At 46.0% G+C, this 22,327-nt stretch overlaps 2 protein-coding genes across 4 annotated transcripts in view; one reads left to right on the plus strand and one right to left on the minus strand.

Annotated features, from left to right (window-relative positions):
- The window catches only part of SPG21 (SPG21 abhydrolase domain containing, maspardin), a 10,789-nt gene extending 2,379 nt beyond the window's left edge, over window positions 1–8,410 (plus strand). For 2 of the 3 annotated variants that reach the window (XM_018069628.2, XM_029958726.1), the window contains 8 exons: window positions 599–692; window positions 3,925–4,086; window positions 4,902–4,982; window positions 5,597–5,742; window positions 6,254–6,362; window positions 6,826–6,933; window positions 7,313–7,453; window positions 7,754–8,369. In XM_018069628.2, the coding sequence (XP_017925117.1) occupies window positions 630–692; window positions 3,925–4,086; window positions 4,902–4,982; window positions 5,597–5,742; window positions 6,254–6,362; window positions 6,826–6,933; window positions 7,313–7,453; window positions 7,754–7,876 (933 nt within the window). In that variant the 5' untranslated portion in view covers window positions 599–629 and the 3' untranslated portion in view covers window positions 7,877–8,369. Of the gene's footprint in view, window positions 1–598; window positions 693–3,924; window positions 4,087–4,901; window positions 4,983–5,596; window positions 5,743–6,253; window positions 6,363–6,825; window positions 6,934–7,312; window positions 7,454–7,753 lie in introns of all 3 variants that reach the window. The other variant, XM_008923102.3, reaches the window with a different exon arrangement.
- Window positions 8,151–21,442, minus strand: ANKDD1A (ankyrin repeat and death domain containing 1A). The gene is made up of 16 exons (XM_029958779.1): window positions 21,408–21,442; window positions 19,598–19,650; window positions 18,875–18,978; window positions 18,105–18,203; window positions 17,454–17,552; window positions 16,886–16,990; window positions 15,962–16,060; window positions 15,447–15,545; window positions 14,420–14,518; window positions 14,003–14,101; window positions 13,686–13,784; window positions 12,660–12,758; window positions 11,765–11,860; window positions 10,481–10,682; window positions 9,649–9,780; window positions 8,151–9,436 (listed from the first exon to the last, which is right to left on the minus strand). Exons 1-16 carry the CDS (start codon window positions 21,440–21,442, stop codon window positions 9,375–9,377), a joined length of 1,581 nt encoding a protein of 526 aa, XP_029814639.1. The 3' UTR covers window positions 8,151–9,374.
- Between the last annotated feature and the right edge of the window lie 885 nt (window positions 21,443–22,327).

Genomic DNA, 22,327 nt, shown 5'->3' on the forward strand with positions numbered 1-22,327 from the left:
GTTTCAAAGGTCTCTTCATTGGTAACTCCTGACAAGAGTCTGCTTCTGTGTGGATAGAATTGAAATTTCAGGAACCTTCTGTAAATTAAGCCTCGGATCGGATGATGTTCCTGATGTGCTCTGGGACTCCTCTGGGTCAGTTATACTCGGATGGAAGGACGTGATCTGAATACTGAGACATGAAATAATGTCTGTGGTGTGAGCTGCTGAGTGAATTGGATGAATATTTATTAGCTATAAATCTGGAGTGCTTTATCAATTTAAAACAAATCAAAAACCTGCTTTAAGGCCTTAAGCCACTTACAGCCTGCAACACAATTGAGTTTCTCTGCAGCTGTCCCAGGGGGATGCTGTTACAAAAGCGTCATCATTTCACAGTTAGGGTGGTGCAGTAAGGCAGTCAGGTGACTGCCTCTTGGGGGAATAATTACATGGTTTGTGATGAAAACTGAGCAAAAGTAAACTTGGTGTGAGTCAGAGGTAGTGCCATCAACTGATAAGAGCAAATCCCCCTGCAATGCTTTATATCCACAGCACAGCTTTCAAGTGCTGCCCACGGGAAAGCTGCTGTATTGATTTCTCACTTTCTCTTTTGCAGGCTGACCCAGACTGAGGTTTTTCTAAACATCATGGGAGAGATTAAAGTCTCTCCTGACTACAACTGGTTCAGAAGTACAGTTCCTCTTAAAAAGGTATGTACAGCTGGAATTGTCTTATGGGTGAAGTCTCCTTGTTTTGTAGTGGGGGGAAGCCAAACTGTGTGGTTGATGCAGGGCAGCTGTGGCTATGCTACTGACCTGCTTTATCTCCTGAACTGTTGCCCCACGTGTCATGTGAGTGCATGAAAGCACACCCGTAATTTTCATGTATTTCTTAAAGGTCACTTCTGCAATGTTGGGGAGCAGAGACTCTCCCAGCTGTGACCCACAGCAGCAGTACCTACTGTCCTGACCCCAACCATGCCTGAGGAGGAGACTCCAAGGAAATAGTGTGTGCTGGGGATCACATGTGGCCTCTCAGAGCTGCCTGTGTGCACTGCACCGAGGCAGGGCACTGACCCTGTGCTGCCAGAGCCACCTCCACCGTCCCTACACGTCATCCTCAGGCCAAAGCAGCATCTAAAGGCAACTTCTCAGCAGTTGGACTTCACACAGGGTTACTGAGAAGGGGAAGATCCTTAACCATGGTGGAAAACCCCAAATGGTTTCTTCTGCTTTGTGTCCTTTAGATGTCTTTTACTTAATCACACTGTCCAACAACTTTCTCCTCTCTCTTGGATTTCTCCACTTCCTTTCACTGAACCCCAGGGCAGTGTTGGAGGTGTGCAGTCCCCAGGGGAGTGTTGGAGGTGTGCAGTGCTCCAGCTCCCGCTCTGTACATGCTGAGGACAGAGAAGGCACAGGGTGCAGCACTAGGACGTGGCTCCTGACCGGGTCAAGCTCTCACGTGTGCCTTTTGCAGGTCAGACTTGCTGAGGCTGTGGTTACAGCCTGACCTGCAGCAGCAGCCCAGGCTCCTGCCAGACTGAAGGACAGTGCTGCCTTTCCCCCCAGCCTGCTTCTGCAAGCACAGTCTCTGATGGGGCCGTACATGCTGAGCAGAGTCAGTGGCCTGCTTAGCTTGGGGCATGTTATAGTTTGGTTTTGGGCTAAGCCCACTTCCAGTCGTTTTGGTTCCCTAATCTGGATGGCAGTGTTGGCTGCAGGAACACCTCTAAGGCTGTAGGATTTTCATTCACTTTGCCAGTTTGTGTGTTCTGCAATAAGAAAGATCTGTTGCTGTTGACTACACGTGCTCTGTTTGTCCCTGGCTGTCCAGCTGTTTCTGGGCAGTACCAGACCTGCTGGGTCTGTTTGTGCCACGCTGTTGCCTTCAGGCAGTACCTCACCAGGTCAGCAAAGCCAGGAGAAAGTGTTTCAGTGGAAAGAGGTGTGAGTGCTCTGAGGCTCTGTTTTATGGGATGCAATATGGTGAGCTGGAGGTTGTGGTTACAACGGTGCTGCTGCCGTGGGGATGTTGTGACACTGCAGCTCACTGCCAGCAGCCAGTGCCTCCAGCTGCTGCGAGTGCTCAGGGTTTCATAACTGGGGACGTGTAAACTGAAGCTGATGGTGCCCTGGTGACCTTCAGACCAGGGAGTGCCTCACCCTCATGAGTGATTCCGTCTGCTCAAAATCGAGAGATGCCACAGTGGTGAATGTGGGGTGTGAAGAAGATAGAAATAAACAAACCAGTCCTGGTTACTGGAGAGAGAAGAAAAAAAAAAAGCCCAATTTGAAGATGTAATTAATATCTGAAGCTCTTTGGGAATACATTTGCATGCATTATTCCCCCCAGAAGTGCAGGAAGGAATGACCAGTCTTGGTGACTGCTGTCAGATCAACCTAAGGAAGCAGAGCCACAGCAGTTTGTTGGAGAACGGGCTGAGATGTTTCTCCTGACAGGCTCAGGAAATGCACAGCTCCATCACCCTTCCTGCCCTGGCCACATATAGGAAGTACAGCTCAGAAAATAACATTTCTTGACTGAATCTCTGGCTTTGGCTGTGAATCTCCATTTACATACACTGCTCCCTGTCTTAGATAAGTCATTCTTAAAAGTCTTCAGCAAGGGACACCCTGGCCTTGCAAAACTCAAGGGAGCCACCCTGAACAGGTCCAATGTTACTGATGGGAGGACAGCTGAGAATGGCAAGGCCTGGAGCCCAGGAGTTGTGTTCAAAGGGTAGTTTTGGGGGGAGTTGGAAGAGCTTTTATAGAAAGTTTATGTTTGAATGGTTTCAATGATCTGGAAGCTCTGGTATGCAGTCTTCCTTTTTTTATAAAGACTTTAGAAAACAACAGTATCATGTGATTCCTCATATGCCCCCAGAGCCTGAAATACTGGCTTTATTAGGAGCAGATTTGTTAGTCAAGCAAATCTGATTTGTGTTACACTGTTCTCTGATTGCTGAGAAGCTTAACTGCTGGGTTGGAAATGTAAATTGTGCTTGTATATAACTGTTCAAAAAGCTGTAAAATCTTGATGCAGAGGAGATGAATTCCCACTGTGTGACATGGGCTTTCCCCAGAGGTTTGTGCTTGTTATCTGGTACAAGCCACATGCTTCTGCTGGGTTTTGAAGTTGAAAGGAAATGTTAATAAACAAAACAGTTTGCTGGTAGAACAGGCCCTGTCAAAACAAGTCAGGCTTTAGCACTGCTAGAAAAAAAGACCCAATTCTTGTACTTTTGAAGATATTGATGAATATGAGGAGCTGCTTATTAATGGTAGCACCTCATGTGAGAATAATCTGCCTCAGCCAACCGTGTGTCCTGGGCACTCCAGATGCTCCTGAGATGATGCCAGATGATGGAAGTGTATTTCCTCCCAGCTCAGCTTTGCAGTGCTGTCCTGGGAGCTGTGTGTGTCTCTGTTTCTGGCAGGCAGCTCTAAGCATTTCAGATCAATAACTTGTGTTAGCTGCTTAATTCAGCAGGTCTGCATGGATCCAGACCTGTAACATCTTCTGTCCATGGATGCAAATGTTGATGATTGTTTAAAAGGCTGTCCCTGGGGCAGTGCTGGCTCTTCCAGCCTCCAGCTGCTGCTCTTGGTACCCTGAACTGACCTCCTGGGTCTCTCCTGAGCATGGAAGTTCCTTCCCTGAGGTGCAGTTCCTTGTCCAGCTTATCTCAGGGTGCACAAAGCATTTGGTCTGATGGTGCATGGCTGCAATTCTGCTCCAGCTATGCCCACACAATGATTGTCATTCCAGTTAGAAAACAACCTTAGAGAAGAAAGTTATTGTGAGGAAGAATAAAAGATGGTTGTGAGTATGATAACATTTACTAGATGATGGAAATTTCTAGAAGTAATCCTGGAAGCTGGCTGAAGAACCTCACTTGTCTTGTGTTTCTTGTCCCTCCTGTGCCTCTCCTTCCAGATAATAGTAGATGATGATGACAGTAAAGTCTGGTCACTGTATGATGCAGGACCGAGGAGCATTCGCTGCCCACTCATATTTCTCCCTCCTGTAAGTGGAACTGCAGATGTGTTTTTCCAGCAAATTTTGGCATTGACTGGATGGGGCTACAGAGTTATTGCTGTGAGTATCCTCAGTCCTGTGTCAGAGTTGGTGTGCTTGTGCTTGTTGCTCTAATCAGAAGTTGGATAATGAACTTCTTAGTTTTGACTAAGGGAATCCACCAAAAACTTGCTACTACTTGCTACTAAGGAGTAGGTAGCATATGGATCCAGGCTGGAATCTGCTGTGTGTTCACAGCAGCATTTAACCAAAACCTTGTGCATGCACACAATTAATTTCTCGACCTATTTTTCCCCTTGTGTATCCTGGACACAAGTCATTTTTGCCTCCAGCTGGATCTTTAGTAGTGCTGAGGCAAACACAGGAGTTAGTTCAAGGTTTCTGTGTTTTCCTTTTGGATGGTGGATAATGTGGTTCTTAGCCCATATAATACCTGCAAATGCTATGTCACTCCTTCAAACCCAGCCTGCTCTTCTGTGGCTTCCCAGCTCCTGAGCTGAACTGAAATGATTGATTTGTACAATATTAAACAGCCTGGTTTTAGGAGTCCTGCTCTGTCTCTTGCAGCAGTTAATGATTTCTGTAGCTGTTACGTGCTACAAAACTATTGAAGAACAGTTACAGCCTCCCTTCCCACTGACTACAGGATGAGGCAATGCTGCACTTTCCCCAGCAAACTTGCTCTGCAGCGCTTTGTGTGTTTTTGTGTAAGTGAGGGGGAGGTGTTTGCACCCTTGGACTGTGGGGACCTTGCTGAGGAGCCTCACCCTGCAGGAGAGGCAGGTTGATGTCCCTAAACCTTTAATGTGAGAACCGGTATGACTTTGAAGCAGATTGATCTGAGACCAGCTTTTCCTAACTTTGTATAATTTCAGTTGCAGTATCCAGTGTACTGGGATCACCTCGAGTTCTGTGATGGATTCAGGAAACTGTTAGACCACCTTCAGCTGGATAAAGTGAGTGCCTGGAGATGGGGAAGTGCATGTATCCTTGCAGTAAAAACCTGATGTTTGAAAGGGTCTTGTTTGAGAGCCAGGGTATAAAATAGGACACAAAAATGCAGGCTATAAATAAAGAGGCTGTGTTGCAATTTCACATTTGAAACTAGTTTATTTTTGAAGGTGAATACCCTTGGAAATTGTAACACTTGGCCTAAATTCAACTGCTACTCTATGCTTATTAAAATGTATGGGTTGACTTCAGTTTTTCATGAGATCCCATGGAAGTTATCATTCCTAACTCACATAATACAGAACACCACAGTCAAGTACCTTGGGTTGGAATAGTTATGGAGAACAAAGTGAAATGTTCGGGGTTTTTCTTAAGCTTGATGAACACAAAGAAGTTTGCACTGTGATTCTGTGTGGAACATTTCCTTCTGTCAGTATTTATCACATTTATGTCACTCATAAAACCAGAAGATGAATGGAATAGTGATTGTTTCAAAAAATGGGTTATGGGGACAGGGTAAACTTGAATGACCTATTTTTGTCATCAAGCATTGTGGCTCAGAGGTTACATTTCGCAAGTGTAACGTCATCTGTTTTTTGGGTTTTTTTCCTTGTATTAGGTTCACCTTTTTGGAGCTTCTTTGGGAGGCTTTCTGGCTCAAAAATTTGCTGAATACACACACAAATCTCCCAGAGTTCAGTCTCTGATCTTGTGTAATGCCTTTAGTGACACTTCTATCTTCAATCAGACATGGACAGCAAACAGGTAAGGAAGACTGGGACAAGCAAGCAGACTTATGGCATTAATTTTTTGCAATGAAATGTCCCACTGATTGGGTTGGACTTGTGTCTGATCTCATTCAACTGGGTAAGGGAGGTGTGGGATGGAATGCTTATGACTTTTAAAGCTATACCACAAGGGGAGTGGAAATTTTCACAACTGAGAGTGTGGAATTAGACAAGTTGTTCTGTGATCCTCTGTGGATGTGTGGTCAGATTTAAAAACTCTGCCTGTTTTCTAACAAAAGTTCAGGGCAAGAAAAGTGTTCTTCAGTGTGTTTAAAATACCCTTTTGCCATGTAAGATTAAAAGCCTCCCAGAACATTTCAAGCACCAAGCTGCCATGTTTTCCATCTCTCTGCTCTTTAAGCTTTTTCAGGATTTCATTTGAAGTTAAGGCACAAAGTCTGTGCAAGGAAAGGGAGCGTTTACAACAAAACATCTCAATGCTGGAGTCCTTGGTGATTGAAGATTGTTACATCTTGTTTCTGTTCTAGCTTTTGGCTGATGCCTGCTTTTATGCTGAAAAAAATTGTCCTTGGCAACTTTGCATCTGGTCCTCTAGATCCTGAAATGGCAGATGGGATTGATTTCATGGTGGACAGGGTAGGTATCCAATGACAGGTGTGCTCCAATGGCTGTGGTATCACTCTGTAGATTTACTGAGCCAGGAGGGTGTAGGGATTTCTGTGCTTTCTTCGTTCCCTGGCCCAGGAGGGAGGAGTGAGGAATGGATCTTTAGCAGGTGCTGCCTGTCACAGCCCCAGCAGTTTAACTGGTGTGGTGACTTTACCTTAGTTGTGTTTATTTATGTAGATCAAAAGAGAGGAAGTTAAGGAACTAAGATGAAAGAGGAGAAAGTACTGGGATACATCTGTAGGCCATTCCCTGGGGGCAGGAGCAACTAATGGAACATGCTCTAAGTGTTTGTCTCATGCAGACTAATACTGAGTTGGAATTATAACCTTCATCCATTTAAAACTATCTTCTCTTTGACTTTATTGTTCACATTACATTAACTTTCTGCAGTGAAATATGTTATTAAATCAGTGTTTCTCTCTCCTGCAAGCTGGAGAGCCTGGGGCAGAGCGAGCTTGCCTCAAGACTCACCCTCAACTGCCAGAACTCCTATGTAGAACCTCACAAAATCCGAGACATCCCTGTAACCATTATGGATGTAAGTTCATGTCAACTAAATTTTTTTCTTAAGCACTGTTTCCTCCCCTTGGCAGATGGGCTTGATATTCCCTTAGCAAGTTAGTAAGCATTTGCAGCATGTAACTTTGTGTTTAGGGAAGCCTTGTGCTGACTGGGCAACACTGTGACTCTTCTCTGCTACACTGAGTTGGATATTTAGTGCAGTAACTCTGCCATATGTTCCAGTACTCCAACCTTGGCTTTCTATAGCTGTCAGTGCCCAACAAGTTTGCTTGTTTTCATTTCATTACACTGTTCCACAAAGAAGCTGAGAGGCACTTCTAGGAGCAACACAGAGCCAGTCTGATGTAACAACAACATCTGAGATTCAGAGCTGACTGCTGGGACTTGTTCTGTAGGTGTTCGACCAAAGCGCGCTTTCGACGGAAGCGAAAGAAGAAATGTATAAACTTTACCCCAATGCCAGGAGAGCTCACCTCAAAACAGGAGGCAACTTCCCCTATCTCTGCAGGAGTGCTGAGGTCAACCTGTATATTCAGGTGAGTCTCTGAATTCAAACTCAATCTGAAAATGTGTTTAGCCACAAGAGCAGCAGGAAACTCCTGCTCTGTGCTTGTTTTGTTTCCTGACTTCCCTGAGCTCTGTGTGCTCGGAGATCTCTGATACCAAAGGGCAGGGTTGGAGCAGCCACATTCATGGAGGAGCAGCTTTTGGGGGTTTTCTGTTGTACTCCGGAGCCATGGTTTCATCCTCACAAAAATTACTTGGAAGGAATGTTTCTCCTCTATCAAAACAGTGTCCTTCTACAGCTGTTCCCGTGTTATTCCCGTGTCCCACAGATCCACTTGCTGCAGTTCCACGGTACCCGGTACGCAGCCATCGATCCCTCCATGGTCAGTGCAGAGGAGCTGGAAGTCCAGAAGATCAGTCTTCACACCAGCAACGAGCAAGAAGAGCAGTAGGCTTGGGAGTGCCAGTGAAGCAGAGGCATCACTTTGGTGGTCTTCCTGTGTACAATCAACTGTTCCCACTCTGCCTTTTCCCTTGTGTTAGCCGATTATCACTGTGTGATTCCTACAGGATCAGCAATCAGTGAACTACCCACGGACAGAAACCTCCAGCAGTGTAATAGGATAGATCTCTTTAATTTTTAGTCTTTGGATTCAAGGAAGCATCTTTGAAGACTACACTTTTAAACAATAAAGACATTTTTTCTACCAAAGTCTTCACTGTCATGTTCTTAAGCAGAACAGTATATTTCTTTTTATATTTTTCACTTGGCTGTATATATTACCACATGCAGATTGTGTCCTTATAAGCTGACATATATTTTTGTTGAATGTTTGATTTAAAAAATGTTTAAGTGACCATGTTGCCATCACTTATTTGCTTCATATGTTGTGTTGTAAGTTAGTTTGTTTCTATTTGAAATAAAGCATTTGAATTTTTAACTTTCTTGCTGCTTAAAAATGGTTTTCAATAAAACTTCACTTTCAGCAAGTGTCTCTTGTTTTGACTCCAAGAGAACAGCAGTGGAGTTCAATACAGTCCTGGTTTGCCTCTACAGACACCTCTGGAAATGAAGAAAACCAGCACTTTCTGCTTGAATTCCCCAAGGTTGCACTAAGTAAGAATGTTGTACTGTTTTTTAAATAAAGATGACAAGATATAACTTGCAAATTTGAGGGTACGATCTAGATTTATTGAAATACAGACATTATTTTCCCCTTGCAATGCTGTAAAAAAGAAACATGAAGTATTAGATGATGAATTGGTATGTAAGGAAACTATATGTCCTTGCCAGAGGTTGTGTAGTTAACTGATCTCTTGAAAAGATACAGTTTGAAAAGGTAAGAGGGGTCATTAGTCACCTATTTGATTTATAAACAGTACACCTCTGTTAATGTAAACTTATAAACACTATATATGTTAATGTTGTTCTCAGAAACTTTTTGTGAAGAGTCAAAGCATTAAAGATCACAACCCCTAAGGTTCCAAAAGGACAAAATGGCATCTTTGATTTTGCTTCTTAAATTCCCACCATAAGAGGGAAGTGACAGACACACCCCAATACGGTAAGTAAAGAACACTCCTTAAAACAAAGGCTTTTTACCCTCATTAACTTAAAAAACTGACAAAAATTTCTGTACAAACGTGCTGTAAACAAGTTACAGTAAAACAGTGTAATATTTCCTGATACAGTGTGACAAGTGAGGCTTGCTCACTGAACTCCCTTTACAGTACCCAGACCATAGGAAATTGCTGATAAAAATCTCCCTTCTGTGTAAAGAGGCATTTTTGACCACAAGCATTTGTTTTACCCTTGTCATTCCAGAGCCAGAAGGGTGCAGCAGTGCCAGCTGTTTCTGACAAGAAGCCCTTAAGTTGCAGCTGCCTTTGAGCAGCAGCAGAGAAGTGTTTCTCCTGTAGCTCTGAGACCAGCAGAGGCTGCTCGCGGTGTTACATCGCTGTGCACTTCCGTGGAGAGGTGGAGTCTGCGTTGGCTTTTTTCCGGATACTTTCTGAAAGAGAGAATGTTCTGCTGCACGGAAGTATGGAGCCATGGCAGGAAGAGGAAAGAAATGACATGTAATGGAAGCAAGGGGGAAGGGCAGGTGCTTTCAGCTTGTGTGAATTGGCTTCACTGAAGTTTTCCTCTGTGTGTGTTGTGTAACCCCAGAGTTCAGATAAATTGATTTAAATAATGCTGAGTGAAGGAAGACAAAAGTATTACCTGCTAAATCTCTTCTTCCAATCCCCACAAGGCCTTCATACAGCCCCTTGATTGGATTTTCTCCTGCAGTATTCACGCCATGGAGCCAGATCAGCAACATCCTGTGGCCGTGTTCCCTGTAGCTTTTAGTGCCTGGCAAGATCAGACCACAAATGGAATCCCACCCTCGGAGTGCATGGCCCTGACTAGAGCAGATTTCTGAACTGGTGGGTCTGGACACCCCTTCCTTTGGATTTTACTAGGAGGCTCCAAAGTATAGTTTAATTTCCTGGTTGTGGTCTGATTGCTGGATTCATGTGAAACTTAATGGAGTGGCCCTGCATGAGCTTGGACTTGTTGGCCAACCTTTCATGGCAATACAGAATTTCTGCCTTCAGAGCACAGCTTGGCCCTTTGCTCACGTTATCCAAACTACAGAGTCCTGACAGGAGCCAAACCAGACCCTCAGACCCTGCTTCTGTTAATGTATCTCTTAAACTCTAAATGGAACTTCACTGCCTTCTTGGTTCATATCCTTCAAAGAAAAAAATAAAACTAGCAAGTTTCTCATGTCCAATAGAACAAGAATTGTAGCATGAACCCACCAGCCTGGTAAGTGCCTCATAAGGAATGAGCTATGAACCACTAATCCCCCTGCTTGTGTGCTTTACTCCTAGACAAATTCCAGTGTGTAGGTAAGTCTGCGGTCATTAAAAGCAGAATTTTTAACCTAATCTTTAGGTTGTTTCAAATAAACCAACAGGTTTCCTTCATGCTTTGCTCTTACTGCAGCTGAATCTCCGAGAAGCACAGTTCAAGTGAAGGAAGGAAAATACCTGGGAAATTTTTATACCTGTCCATTGTTGCTCAATGGCTCTAATGTGAGCATCTGTGAATTTCCAGTAATGTGCCAGCTTCTTCCATTCCCCAGGTTTGAGGTACTTAGTGGCTAATCTCCACATGACTGAGCGAATGTGCTGTGTTTCCAGCCTGTGATCTTGCTTAAAGGTCAAGTGCTTTGCCACCCATGAGTCGGAGTCGCTGTTCAGGTTGTCCTGCAAAGCCAGAACAGGGGTTTCAGTCGGGGTGCTGCAAGGGTGCCTGTCGTTCTGCAGCCTCCCACACCCTCAGCTCTGCAGGTCGCTGCAAGTTCATTCTGGCACAGCACTTTTTTTTTTACTCTCTTTATTCCTGTTTTGCTCTGTACTAACCAGGCACTTTAACAAAAAACGTTAAAAGCTGCTTTGCTGGAAAAACCCATGGATTGTGATTTCCATTTCTATACTGCTTTTTATCTGGCCTTGGTGCAGGATCATTTAATTAAATCTCCTGCTTCCCTGCAACACAGGCTTGTGCTCACAGCCTTTACATGCCCTGCTGCAAAGAGGCTGGATGACATTCCCTAGGGCTGCATGGGAAGCCCATGAAGGGCCTGATCTACACAGCATTACTCCTGAAGCTGTGCCTGAGCCACAGGTGTGTGCCCTCCTTTCCTTCCTTTTCTTCTCCCTCTAGAGTCCTGGTATGGGAAAATGCCCAAAATCTTAAGACACAAGGGATGTGGCATTTGGCTGTACTTTCCACATGCTCTGCTCAGCTTGGTTTGGGCACAGGCCTGGGGAAAGCAGGGTTTCAGGTGGCAGACTGGGGCTGAGCAGCTGCAGTTTGAGAGGAAAGCTGGTTGTATGACTCCAACAAGAACTGATCACTGCTCTCAGGAGGAGTTCTCTTCCACTGCTGAAAAACTCACCATGTCCCATTTGGTGACATTAGGCCAAGCATTTTCCTGCTCAGTCCTTCAATTTTTCCTCGAAAAAGGAACAAATGCTATCCAACCCCCTTCTACAGGGCTTTGGGAACAGCTGTCAAAGAACCTTTGAAAACTTCTATTCCTGGCAGCACAGCCTGGGATTTCTAACAACAGGGGCCTTTTTAAATAAGGAAAGCCTTAAGTAGATGCTGTTGGCACCATGAAGACTTCTGTTTTTCTTAAGTAAGGGGATGAAAGTCGAGGTCAGGCTGCTACAGGATGCCCTGTATTTCTTTTCCTTTGACAGCTGGTATGTGGAGTCTCAATGGAGTAGATGAAGCTCCACCTGCCCTGGAAAGGGCAGGGGATGGTGTGTGAGCTGCTCACCTTTTCCCATTTGTAAAACCTATCAGCTTTGATAATCATGTCCACCAGGTTGATGTGATTGCCTCGGGCAGCGACATCCAGAGACGTTTTCCCCTGCTGAAATTAGAAGGGGAAAATGAGCTGGAAAAGACCTTTCACCTTAGGAGGTACAAGCTCTCTGTTACAGCAGCAGGACTACTGAGTAATGCACCCAGCCAGGACCTATTCTCCACCTATAAGCAGCAGATGTGAGCAGAAACCAAATTTCACACAGAGAAGTGTGAATGTGTTCCCTGACTGAGTGTCACTGTAGTTCCACAGAGTGCTGGTGGGTGGCAAGTTCAGCCAGGTGGCTTCAGGTCTGCATGTGCTCTAACCCACTGAGGATGGCAAACACTGCTTTGCTCTCTGCCCAAGCCTCTTCAGCATTTTCTGGGCACATACCACACTTTCAAGCCACACCACACTTTCAGGCCACATGCAATTTACCTGATGCTTCTAGAATTCTGTTGATATTTAATTAGAGGGCAAAAGCCCTGGAAACAATGCCAGATCTAGATCAGATACTTTATCCTATTAAAATATGTGTGCTCTGATTCTTAGGGTACTATTGCTTATCATTATTTGAGATCTTTGATATTAATGTGTGCGATAGCACAAGTAGAAGCAGAAGAAACGAGATCAACTTTGAGAAAGAAAAGGTTGCTCATTGTGTGAACTGTTGTCTACCTGCCTTTCTCTCCTGGAAAACACAACAAAATAACCTATTCAGCAGTGTTTTAAGGCCTTATCCCTGGAAATATCCAGATTTTAATATTACTAGCCTTCCTTGGAAATGATGAAAGACAGTGGCAAAGACTATCTATATTTTTCCTCCATACTCCCACAGGACCTATTCAACCCATGGAGACTTTACCTTGTCTGTCAGCTTCAGGTTAACTCCTGCAATGAGAATCATCTCGGCGATGTCCTGCCTGCCGTGCTCTGCAGCGATGTGGAGTGAGGTCTGCTGCCTCTGCACAGGGAGGGAGAAAGGACTACATTTCAGAGAAGGACAAGTGTGAAGCTGGAAGGACAAGGCAGAACATTACCAGGAGGAAATGCTGTAAGAATGCTGTCAGCTCTGCCCTCCTTTCCCCTCTACCCCTTTTCAAGCTGCGGGTTAAACACCCTCCTACCTCCAACTAGAGTTGGTTTCCTCTGGCTGAGCAGAACTGGTCTGTCCCTGTCCCAGGACCAGCATTAAGAAGCCTCCCTGATCTAATCCTCTAGGCTTCAGTCTAGATAAGGAACATCTTCAGCTCCATAAGGCTCTCTAGGGTCACTTATAGGATTATATTATTTCCTATTATTTAAACAATTTCTTTGGGCAGGTAGTTTGGCCATGGCAGGGAAGGACCTGTGCCAGTTCTTTGTTCCTGGGACACAGGGCTGGGTTAATGTCCCCCCTTGGGATTGTTTAATGGAAACAAGTAAAATCAAACACAAAATGTGGCAATTGTATGGTGTCGTCAGGAGGGAACATTGCTACAAGAATGAACATTAACTGAAACAAGCTACACAAAGCCCTTCATTCAGAAAATTACAACTTGGTGAGACAACCAGCTATCTGCAGGCTTGCCTCCCTTTCTCAGCCCTCCAAATGTTTTGCAGAATATCTTCCAGTTTCTCCCACTTGCTTCCAACAAGGAGGAGAGAGCTGACTGCAGTGCTGCTGTGCACAGGTCCCAGGGATGTGTCACAGCCCATGTGTTGAATGCCATCAAGCAATTATCTCACTGCAACACTCAGAATCATTTCACGGGTTTCACATTTCCTAAGTTGTGCTTCCGGGTTTTCCACATTTTAAAGCACTTCTCTTTAACCCTGTCCCCAAGGTAATCAAATCCCCCCAGAAACTGGTTGACAATTCAAAGACAAAGAACAGGAGCTGCAGTCTTACATTATCTGGAATGTCAAGGTCACAGCCTGCCTCGATGAAGAGCTTCACCATGGCTGGGAAGTTCTGCAGGACCGCGATGTGTGTCGCTGACGCATTTTGCTGTCGAAAGAAGACCCTGTGCTTAGGAAGAGCTCAGCTCATGGCACTGAAAGGACCATGCTGTGCCCAGCATGTCTTATTCTATCACAGCTGCCACTCAGCACTGGGGGCTGACTGGGGATATTGCAGCACTGGTCCTTGCAGAGTTGCTTGGTGCTCTCGAGCAGCTCCACAGACTTGGCCTTTTTTAAGTGGTGAGAGCGTTGAGAAGGACTTACATGATTAACAGCATCAGTGTGGATTCCTGCATCCATGAGGATCCTGGCTATCTCCTCATAGCCATGCAGAGCTGCGTAATGAAGGCAGTTCATCTTCTTCTGAGAGGCACCTCAGAAGAGAGGGGTGTTAGTCAGGGCTTCTCAGAGGCTGCAATTGGTACAGACTGCCCACGGAAAGCTCTCTGCTTCCCTCCTGCAAGAGCCCCATGGCCCCACACTGACAAATTCATGGATTGTCTCCACAGCCAAACCAGTCCCAGGGAGCTTCACCTGCCCATTTGTACAAAACCATGTCTACCTTCCTCTGGTCTCCCTGCGCCGTTCCTTAATGCTGGGCTTCACAAGGCCCAGCCTGGGAAGCCAGGCATAAATCCACAAAGTAGTGCTTGGAAATGGAATGACCTCCATGGAGCTAACCTGGGTCTGGGCATTGACATCAGCTCCTGCTTCCACGAGCAGCTTCACAGAGTCCCTGTGACCCCCCTCAGCAGCCAAGTGCAGAGCTGTAAGGCCTTCCTGGACAAGGTAGAAGAGGACATAGGCAGCATTTCTGTAGGCAAGGCCAAGACAGAGCAGCAGAATGAGCAAGACTCTACCCCATCTTCTGAATCCATGACATGGTAAGGTACCAATTCTGAGGGTCAGGGATCTGGAACTGGAAACCCATGACCCTCAACCAGATTCTCCCTTCAGAGGGTTGTAGCTCATTTCTTTACAAGAAAACAGAAACAAGCAGAATTCTTAAGTGATTTAATCTGGTTTTATTACTGCTCTTTGAACAACGGGCAGCTCATCTGGGGGGAGACAAATGCTACCGGTTACCACAGAAGGTGGCTTCCCCTTTGTTTCAGATCTTAATCACAATCAAATACACTTTTCAAAGACAGTAATGAAACAAGACTAAAAAAAAAAATGCTGATAAACTTAATTGAGAGTGTGCCCTGGAATAAATAACAGTGATACTAAGCCAATATTTGCCATCTAAATCATTAGCTGTGTTCCAGCCATGTAATTTTCCAGAGCAGACCTGTCAAAAGGGAGATCTCAAACAGAAGGTCCATATGTTCAGTGACTAAGTCAATACTATAAAGCATGGTGCAGTTTAGTTTAAAACACATTCAAAAACCATTTAGGCACTTGAATGTCCAAGGGTCAGGGAGAAAAAGGGAGATTAAATGGAGTGATAAGGCAGGTCAGCACATACAGCAGGAAGAGAAGGCAACACTTTAGAGCTGGAAATCGGTCCAAGACGGATGTTGCCTTTCACTGATACTCTTCAAGTGGCACCTGGATTTACCCACACAGGCTTCAGATAAAATCAGCTATTTTCTTGACCTCTCCTGTCAATACTGACTATTCAGCCTGGTGACTGTGGCAAGAATGTATTTCTAGGGAGGAAAAGGGCGAAACTGATGTGGTTACTATTTCATTTAAATGTACTTACTGAGTTTTTTTCATCAAGGTCCACTCCAACACCTATAATCTTCTGCAGCACAGAGAGGTGTCCATTTTTAGCAGCTAAATGCAATGCTGTATTTGCTTCCTGAAAGTAAACATTACTTCGTAAATATATGTATCACAGGATTGTGTGTTCATACACCACAACCTTGCACAGAGTATATGCAGTGTGTCTGAGAAGGAGGTTGTAACCAGTAGCACAAGACTGAAGCAATCTTCTAATAGTTGCAGCAGGGAGGGAAGAAGCCCAGCTACCTTAAACTGGAGCATGGTACACCAGGCTTGCTGCATGTCCTGTTTGAAAAGCCCTAGAGAGAAAGCCAACATGGACTGAGGTGCAAATGGCTTGAAGGTGGATAGGGGAGAAAAGCTCTGACATACCACAACCATAGTTAAAACTGTGGAAACTCGCCTTCATGAGCCTTTTGGTAACCTGTTCCCTGATTTTCATATCCATATCATTGGACCTCACTTCCCTTGTGTGTCATTTTATGCCCATACCTTGTCTTTGGCACTGCAAGAACAACCCAGTCGAATGAGGAACTCCACCACCTCTAGTCTCCCATACTCTGCAGCCAGGTGAAATGCTGTCCTGTCCATCTGGGAAAGGAAACAAGGAAACACAGTCCAAAGAGGCTCAGGAAGCAAAAGATCAGATCATCTGCTGCAAGAAATACAATGATGCCTTGGGTAATAACCCATTCCACAAAGGGCAGAAGTGCTGCAGTTATCTTTTATTCTGCTGCTTTTATTCTGCATTATATTTGGGATGACCCTAATAAAACAAGGTGAACAGAACTACCCACTGGGGCAAACAAGCATGTTGGTCTCACCAAACACTGGAAGAGGTCTAGAGGTCTTTTCAGTGGTTATTTCCTATAAGTGGAGCATAATAAATAATTTATTAAAAACAACTAAGGATTAAAAAATTGACTTCATATGTAAGCCCCCAGTTATAGGGTGAGCGAGGACCCCTTTTAGGGAAAGGCAAATCTCTTGTTGCTTCATTTAACTCCCAAGCATCAGAGTGGGGATCACTCTTGAAAACATGAAGGCCATGGAGCAGAAAAGAATGTGCACTAGCTCCTGTATGTTCTTATGCCATCTCCAGGAACAGATCAGCCAGTGCTGGAACATGCTGAATGAGGTTCACCCTTGGTTATTACTTACCTACAACACACTCAGGAGCATCATCAGCAAGAGAGTATGACACTGAAATTCCTGAATTTATTCTGCAAAAGTCCTGGCTGCTAGAAGTTTGACCAGAGCCAGAATCCCCATGATCCCTAAGCCCACTCTGCAGGAAGACTTCTGGGAATAGCATCTGACTCCAAGTCTCTTCCCAAGACCAACAGCAACATCCCTGCTAAACTCAGCAGAGCAATATCAGACCTCAAGAAACAAAGCAGTGATGAGCTTTCCTACCTTGTCTGTCTCATCCACACACACATCCTCCAGGACCTCCATGATGAACTCTATGACCTGGACGTGTCCTCTCTGAGCAGCACAGTGGAGTAAGTTCCTGCCATTCTGGAGAGGAGATAAAGGACTGCTCATTTCACAAGTCCAGCTCTGTGGGACAGTCTCTTTTGACAACCTGTTCCTTTTAGCAAAGACCCATTCCACGCCTCCCTGCACCTCTAGGGCTACACTTCCTTCTGCTGCAGACAGCAAGTTATGACTGGAGTATTAATGCTGCTTTTCCCAACCAAGGTCTGTCTTAGAATACACAGACTGCTAAGCCACTAAACCCATTTCCCACTTCTGTAACACTTTCCACATCAGCACTGCACAAACATGAGCTGAGGATGCTGTGTGCATCTCTGTAGCTACAATTATTGGATTACAGCTGTTTTAGGAATAAGCCAGAGTGCAGATGGCATTCCCCAGAGTAGGTGCTGTCACACAGGACTACCTAAGCACAGGTAAGTCTCTCTCCATCCCTCAGCACCATCTAGAGCCGTGTGATGGACCCACACAGGGAGACTCTCACCCTGTTGACACGGTTAGTCTTGGCCCCAGCGTTGATGAGGATCTGCAGGACACGGAGGTGGCCAAACCAGGCAGACAGGAGAAGAGCATTCATTCCAAACTGGGCAGAAGAGAGATACTCACAGTTAAACTGCAGCCACCACCATCCCCACCATGGAGGAAAGCTGTACCCTTAGCTTCATGCAGTTTCCCAAATCTATTTGTTTCTCGTTTTTTCTAGCCTTACTTTGTCCAGTTATTACTATTCCTGCCACAGATATTCACAGCAGCTCAGCAGAGACCTGCCTCCAGACTGCTGCTTCCTAGTTAATGGTGTGTATTTGCCTGGTTGTTATGGGGGAGAGAGAATTTGCTGACTGTCCCTGTCATCCCACAAGCCCCAACAATATGACCAGAAGCCAAGCATCCCCATGCTCTACAGAAAACCTCACAGATTCCACCAGCCTACTCCCAGTCACTGTGCATGCAAGGAAAAGGCCAAAAGACACCTCTGAAAACAAGTCTCGCTCCAGCCCCTTGCTCAGCAGGTGCCATGTGCCACCCACCCAGGGCTAAGGTGAAGTCTGTCACTGCTGGCCCAGCACCCAGTCCCTGGCACTCCCCCAACACTGAACACATTTGCAGGACATGCAAGGGAGAGTCGCCTCTGTACACTGTCTTCATCATCCACGGGGACATCGTGACCCAGGAGCAGCCGCACAGCATCCACATTCCCTGCTCCCGCGGCCCAGTGCAGGGCACTCCGGTCTGTCTGGAAGGGAAGGATAGAGAAGGAAGGCTCATGTATGCAGAGTGTGTGTGTGTGTATCCACCAGCCTTCCTGAAGCCCAAAATCTCCTTGGCCAACCATGGAGCCAGAATTTCTCACACTGTGCAGGGTCCTCTTTGGACACAACCCTCTGTCTCTCTCCTCTCCTGTCGGGCAGGTGTTAGTCACCTTCTGCTGAGGAACTGCAGGTCTGGGCTATAACAACAGCACAGGAGTGAAGAACATTGCTGCCCATCAAGGGACAGACTGAAACAGTAGGGATGTGTGTAATCCCATATTTCCATGAAGATATTGGTCAACAAGGAGAGAACTGCACTGGGGACTGAGTTTGTCCCACACCCTTGGCATGCAGAGATAGCAAAATCAAAGCCTTTCATACTGTCTGTATCTGGCACAGAGGTTACAAGAGGAACCATAAATGATCACCCTCCCTCAGCACCTGCAGCTTTCCAGTGTGGTCAGGATGATAGCGGGGGTCTCAGTGTGTTGAGGAACTGCTTGGTTGCCACAGGCTCTATTTAGCACAGGGTGGTGTATTTTAAAGCTTTGACCAATTAAGCAGCTAATGAGAAGAGCAGCGTTAAGGAGCTGCAGTTCTGAAACATGCCCTCAGCACTTCCTGCAGCTTAGAGGTGGAAAAACCCAGGACTTACATTGTTTTTGGCTTTGATGTCAACCCCTCTCCTGATGAGCTCCTCCATCCTGGCCGTGTCATTCCGCTTGGCTGCATCATGGAACTCCTTCTCTGACTGAAGCACTGCAGCAGAGCAGAAGAGTGAGCATTAAAACAGTGCTGGCAAGGAGCACAGGGCAGCATGCCCCAACAAACCTCCTCTTCATCTCACTGGCCCCTGTGGCTTCAGGGAAGGGTGACTGTGGAAAGATTCTTCCAGCAAGAATCCCAGTCCTGCAGATGTTGGCATGTTTGCTGGATTTGTCCTCTCCCACCATCTCTCCTTCCATGAGTATCCCTGTGCCACATCAGTGCTCTTCCAATCCTACTCACTTCTCTTCTAATTCAGTCTCTTTCTCTTCATGGATTTGCTCCAGCTACAAAATCTTTTGGTCTATGAAGTCCATGTCCTCTGGGCCATGTCCTCTGGGCACCTCTAAGGCCCAGAGCCTGTGTAAAGGCTCTGACACATCACCCTTTCCTCCATCCTTCCACCTACATCCCACCACTCAACAAGGAGGCCTTTGCACATGGTCCTGCCATCCCCCTCCAGGCAACCTGAGCCATCCAAGCAGCACAGAACTGCCAGCCTGGCCTGTGATTAGTGTTGCATCTCTTAATAAACCGTGGCAGTTCTGCATATAATTTACCATGACTGGCAGTATTTGTCCTGCACAGTTAGGCACAATTTAAGAGTGTTTACTCTCCAAGCTGGGCCTTGCCCCAGCAATCTTCTCCTTGATCGAACAAACCTTCCTGCCAAGAAACAAGAGTAAAGCTGTGACTCTGGGGCTGCCACAGCCCCACAGGGAGGCTCTGAAAGTTTTTGGCACGGCTGGTGTCAGTCTTTTTTGGACTCGGTCTCTGCCCTACTGCTTTTGGGAAATTCTTTCAAGAAGTGCTTGACTCAGATCCTCAGCCTATAATATTCCACTGGAGAGCTGGCCCAGAGGCTTTGCTTTCTCCTATGCTGCTGCAGAACTCAGGCTGCAGTTTGAGCATCTCAATGCTACTTCAGGGGCTCAATGCAACTTCAGTTGGTTTCAACTTATCAACTAGACACTAACCACATGCCAAACAAGAGGTGTCAAAACATATTGTTCCCATTCCACCACACTGAGGAGATAAACAGGAGATTTGCTGCCTAAATAGCACTACCCCATTTTTCTGTTCAGAGGACACAGAAGAAAGGCAACCCTACTGTGGACTCTTAGAGCAACAGAGGTATAATCTCGTCCTCCAATTTCGATTCCCCTTACCTTCAAACAAAAAACTTTAGCTCAAGAAAACCACAAATAATACAACAGGATCATTCAATAGTGTGTTTATCCACTTAACACCAGACACGATCATCTGAGAGTGTGCATTCCACAATGTTGAACCTGCTGCTACAATTAAGGCAGTAGGATTTGGACACTGATTTCTGCAGAAACAGGATTTCCTGTACTGTATATTAAGACTCTGTTATCATCTTGTCAAGGATGGTAACAGGATTGCATTTCCACACTACATGGACCCTTGATTTGAGAGGAAATATCAGGAGAACTTATGAAAAACACGTGGAGTTTTTGTTAATTATCAACACCAAGGGCAACACACACACACCTCCTTGTAAATGCTACTCTTTCAGTGGAGTAAATTCTATGTTTCAGCTAAGAAAATGCTGCTGCCTCTGCTCTCCAAGTGACAGAAATGTGTTGTTACATTTTATGGTCACACAAAGCATCATTGCCAAGAGATGCCAAAGCACCCCTTTGCCTTATTTATTCTCTCCTCTACCTGTAAAGATGCAGTAACAAACCCGGCATCACCAAGGCTGTAGAAGCCACAATTTATCTATTTTCAGCAACACATGGAAAACCAGTTGATGGTCTGAGTTTCCTGTTTAGGATCCACACGACTCTGCTGGCTCTGTAAATGTAAATGCACTCCTCATCATGGCATAAACCCATCCAAGAGCAGCATTTTGGTGGATATTTAGCAGTTTTACTTCTCTTTCAAGCTCAGATTCCAGAGTGTGTTGTAATTTGTGTTACTGAATATGAATTCAGTTATCCCAAACAGCGTGGAACACATTTTAAATTATTTACCCTCAGTCCAATGCACCAACTCGTGGGCAATTTATTATGCAAGAGATGTAAAAAAGCAGCAAAGGAGATGAAAGACATGTAAAGAAATGTGATAAAACCATCCACAGGGCTCTAGCTGGAGCTGCAGGACACAAAGACAACCCAGGATGGGGACCAGGGGATAAAGGGGGCCAAAACCCCCAAGTGGGGGGTACTGGAGTTATATGCAGCATCTCAGGGGAACAGGATGCTTTGAGGCAAAACAACTCTTAATTCACGCGTAGGTTTATACACCTGCTTTGTTTCTGAACGCATTTTCATGCATCTGGTTATTCCTTGGAGCATCGCCGCTCTGTCCCTGACTCCCCCCGGCGCCCGCCCGGCCCCGCTACACGAATCCGCCGCCACGGGCTCGGCTGCCCTCCGCCTCTGGCCTCCACTCACTGGGTGTCGCTTCGGACGGCCAAGTCGTCGCCCATGTCGGCGACATCAGCGCCGCCGCCGCGGCCGCCTGGCAGGGCGGGCTGACAGGCGCGTCCCGCCGCGCTCCGGGCGGGCTGGCAGGCTGGCGTCCCCGCCTCCTCACGGGCCGCCCCGCCGCCGCAGAGCGCCTCTGTAGCTTCTCTTTAAAGCAAAATATCATAAAACAAGCTCTGCTCCCGACAAACGCGGTTTTCTCGGGCCGTTTTGGCGTGATTTGAGGGGGTACGTGGAGCTGCCGCCATTCCGGCCGGGTGCCGCCCCTCACCTCAGCGCGGCTCTGGTGGGCGCTGCGGCTTGGAGGTGGTGGGTGGTTTAATTTAAAATTAATCTAACTCTCTTTCGCGAAGCAATTTAGGAGGAGAGGGATTTCTGTTCTGTGAGAAATAAGGGTGACATTGTTTGGCTTTTTTTCCGCCAAAATGCAGGGGTCAGAATTTGTGGTTCTCAGGGATGCGGTGCTCTCATTACCACAGGTCCGACAGGCGAGTGCAGGAGGTGGGCGAAAAGGGTTTTCTGCAGAGTTTTAGTGAATTCTCTCATTTTAGTATCTGTGAGTGTTTTTGTATTCTTATTTTCTTCTCCATTTTGGTATATGATGAGGAAGGAAGCCGAGGTTGAGCTGAGGCTGGGGGGAGAATGCAGAACCTGTTTCTGTGGGTCCCCCACGACTCAATCCCCCCTGGAATACTGCAAATGGGTGGCTCTGGAGCTCCGCAACATAAAGAAGGAGTGGACTGATGGAGTGAAGTCAGGGAGGCACAGGAGATGTTCCAAGGTCTGGAGCACCTCTGGCTATGGAGTACAGGTCTGAAGAGATTGGTCATTGTTCAGTCTCTGGAGTAGGAGTAAGGCGTGTAGGCGAGACATTATTGTCAGACGGC

This window comes from Manacus vitellinus, unplaced genomic scaffold (assembly GCF_001715985.3).
Source record: "Manacus vitellinus isolate BGI_N305 unplaced genomic scaffold, ASM171598v3 scaffold_16_pilon, whole genome shotgun sequence".
NCBI lineage: Eukaryota > Metazoa > Chordata > Aves > Passeriformes > Pipridae > Manacus > Manacus vitellinus.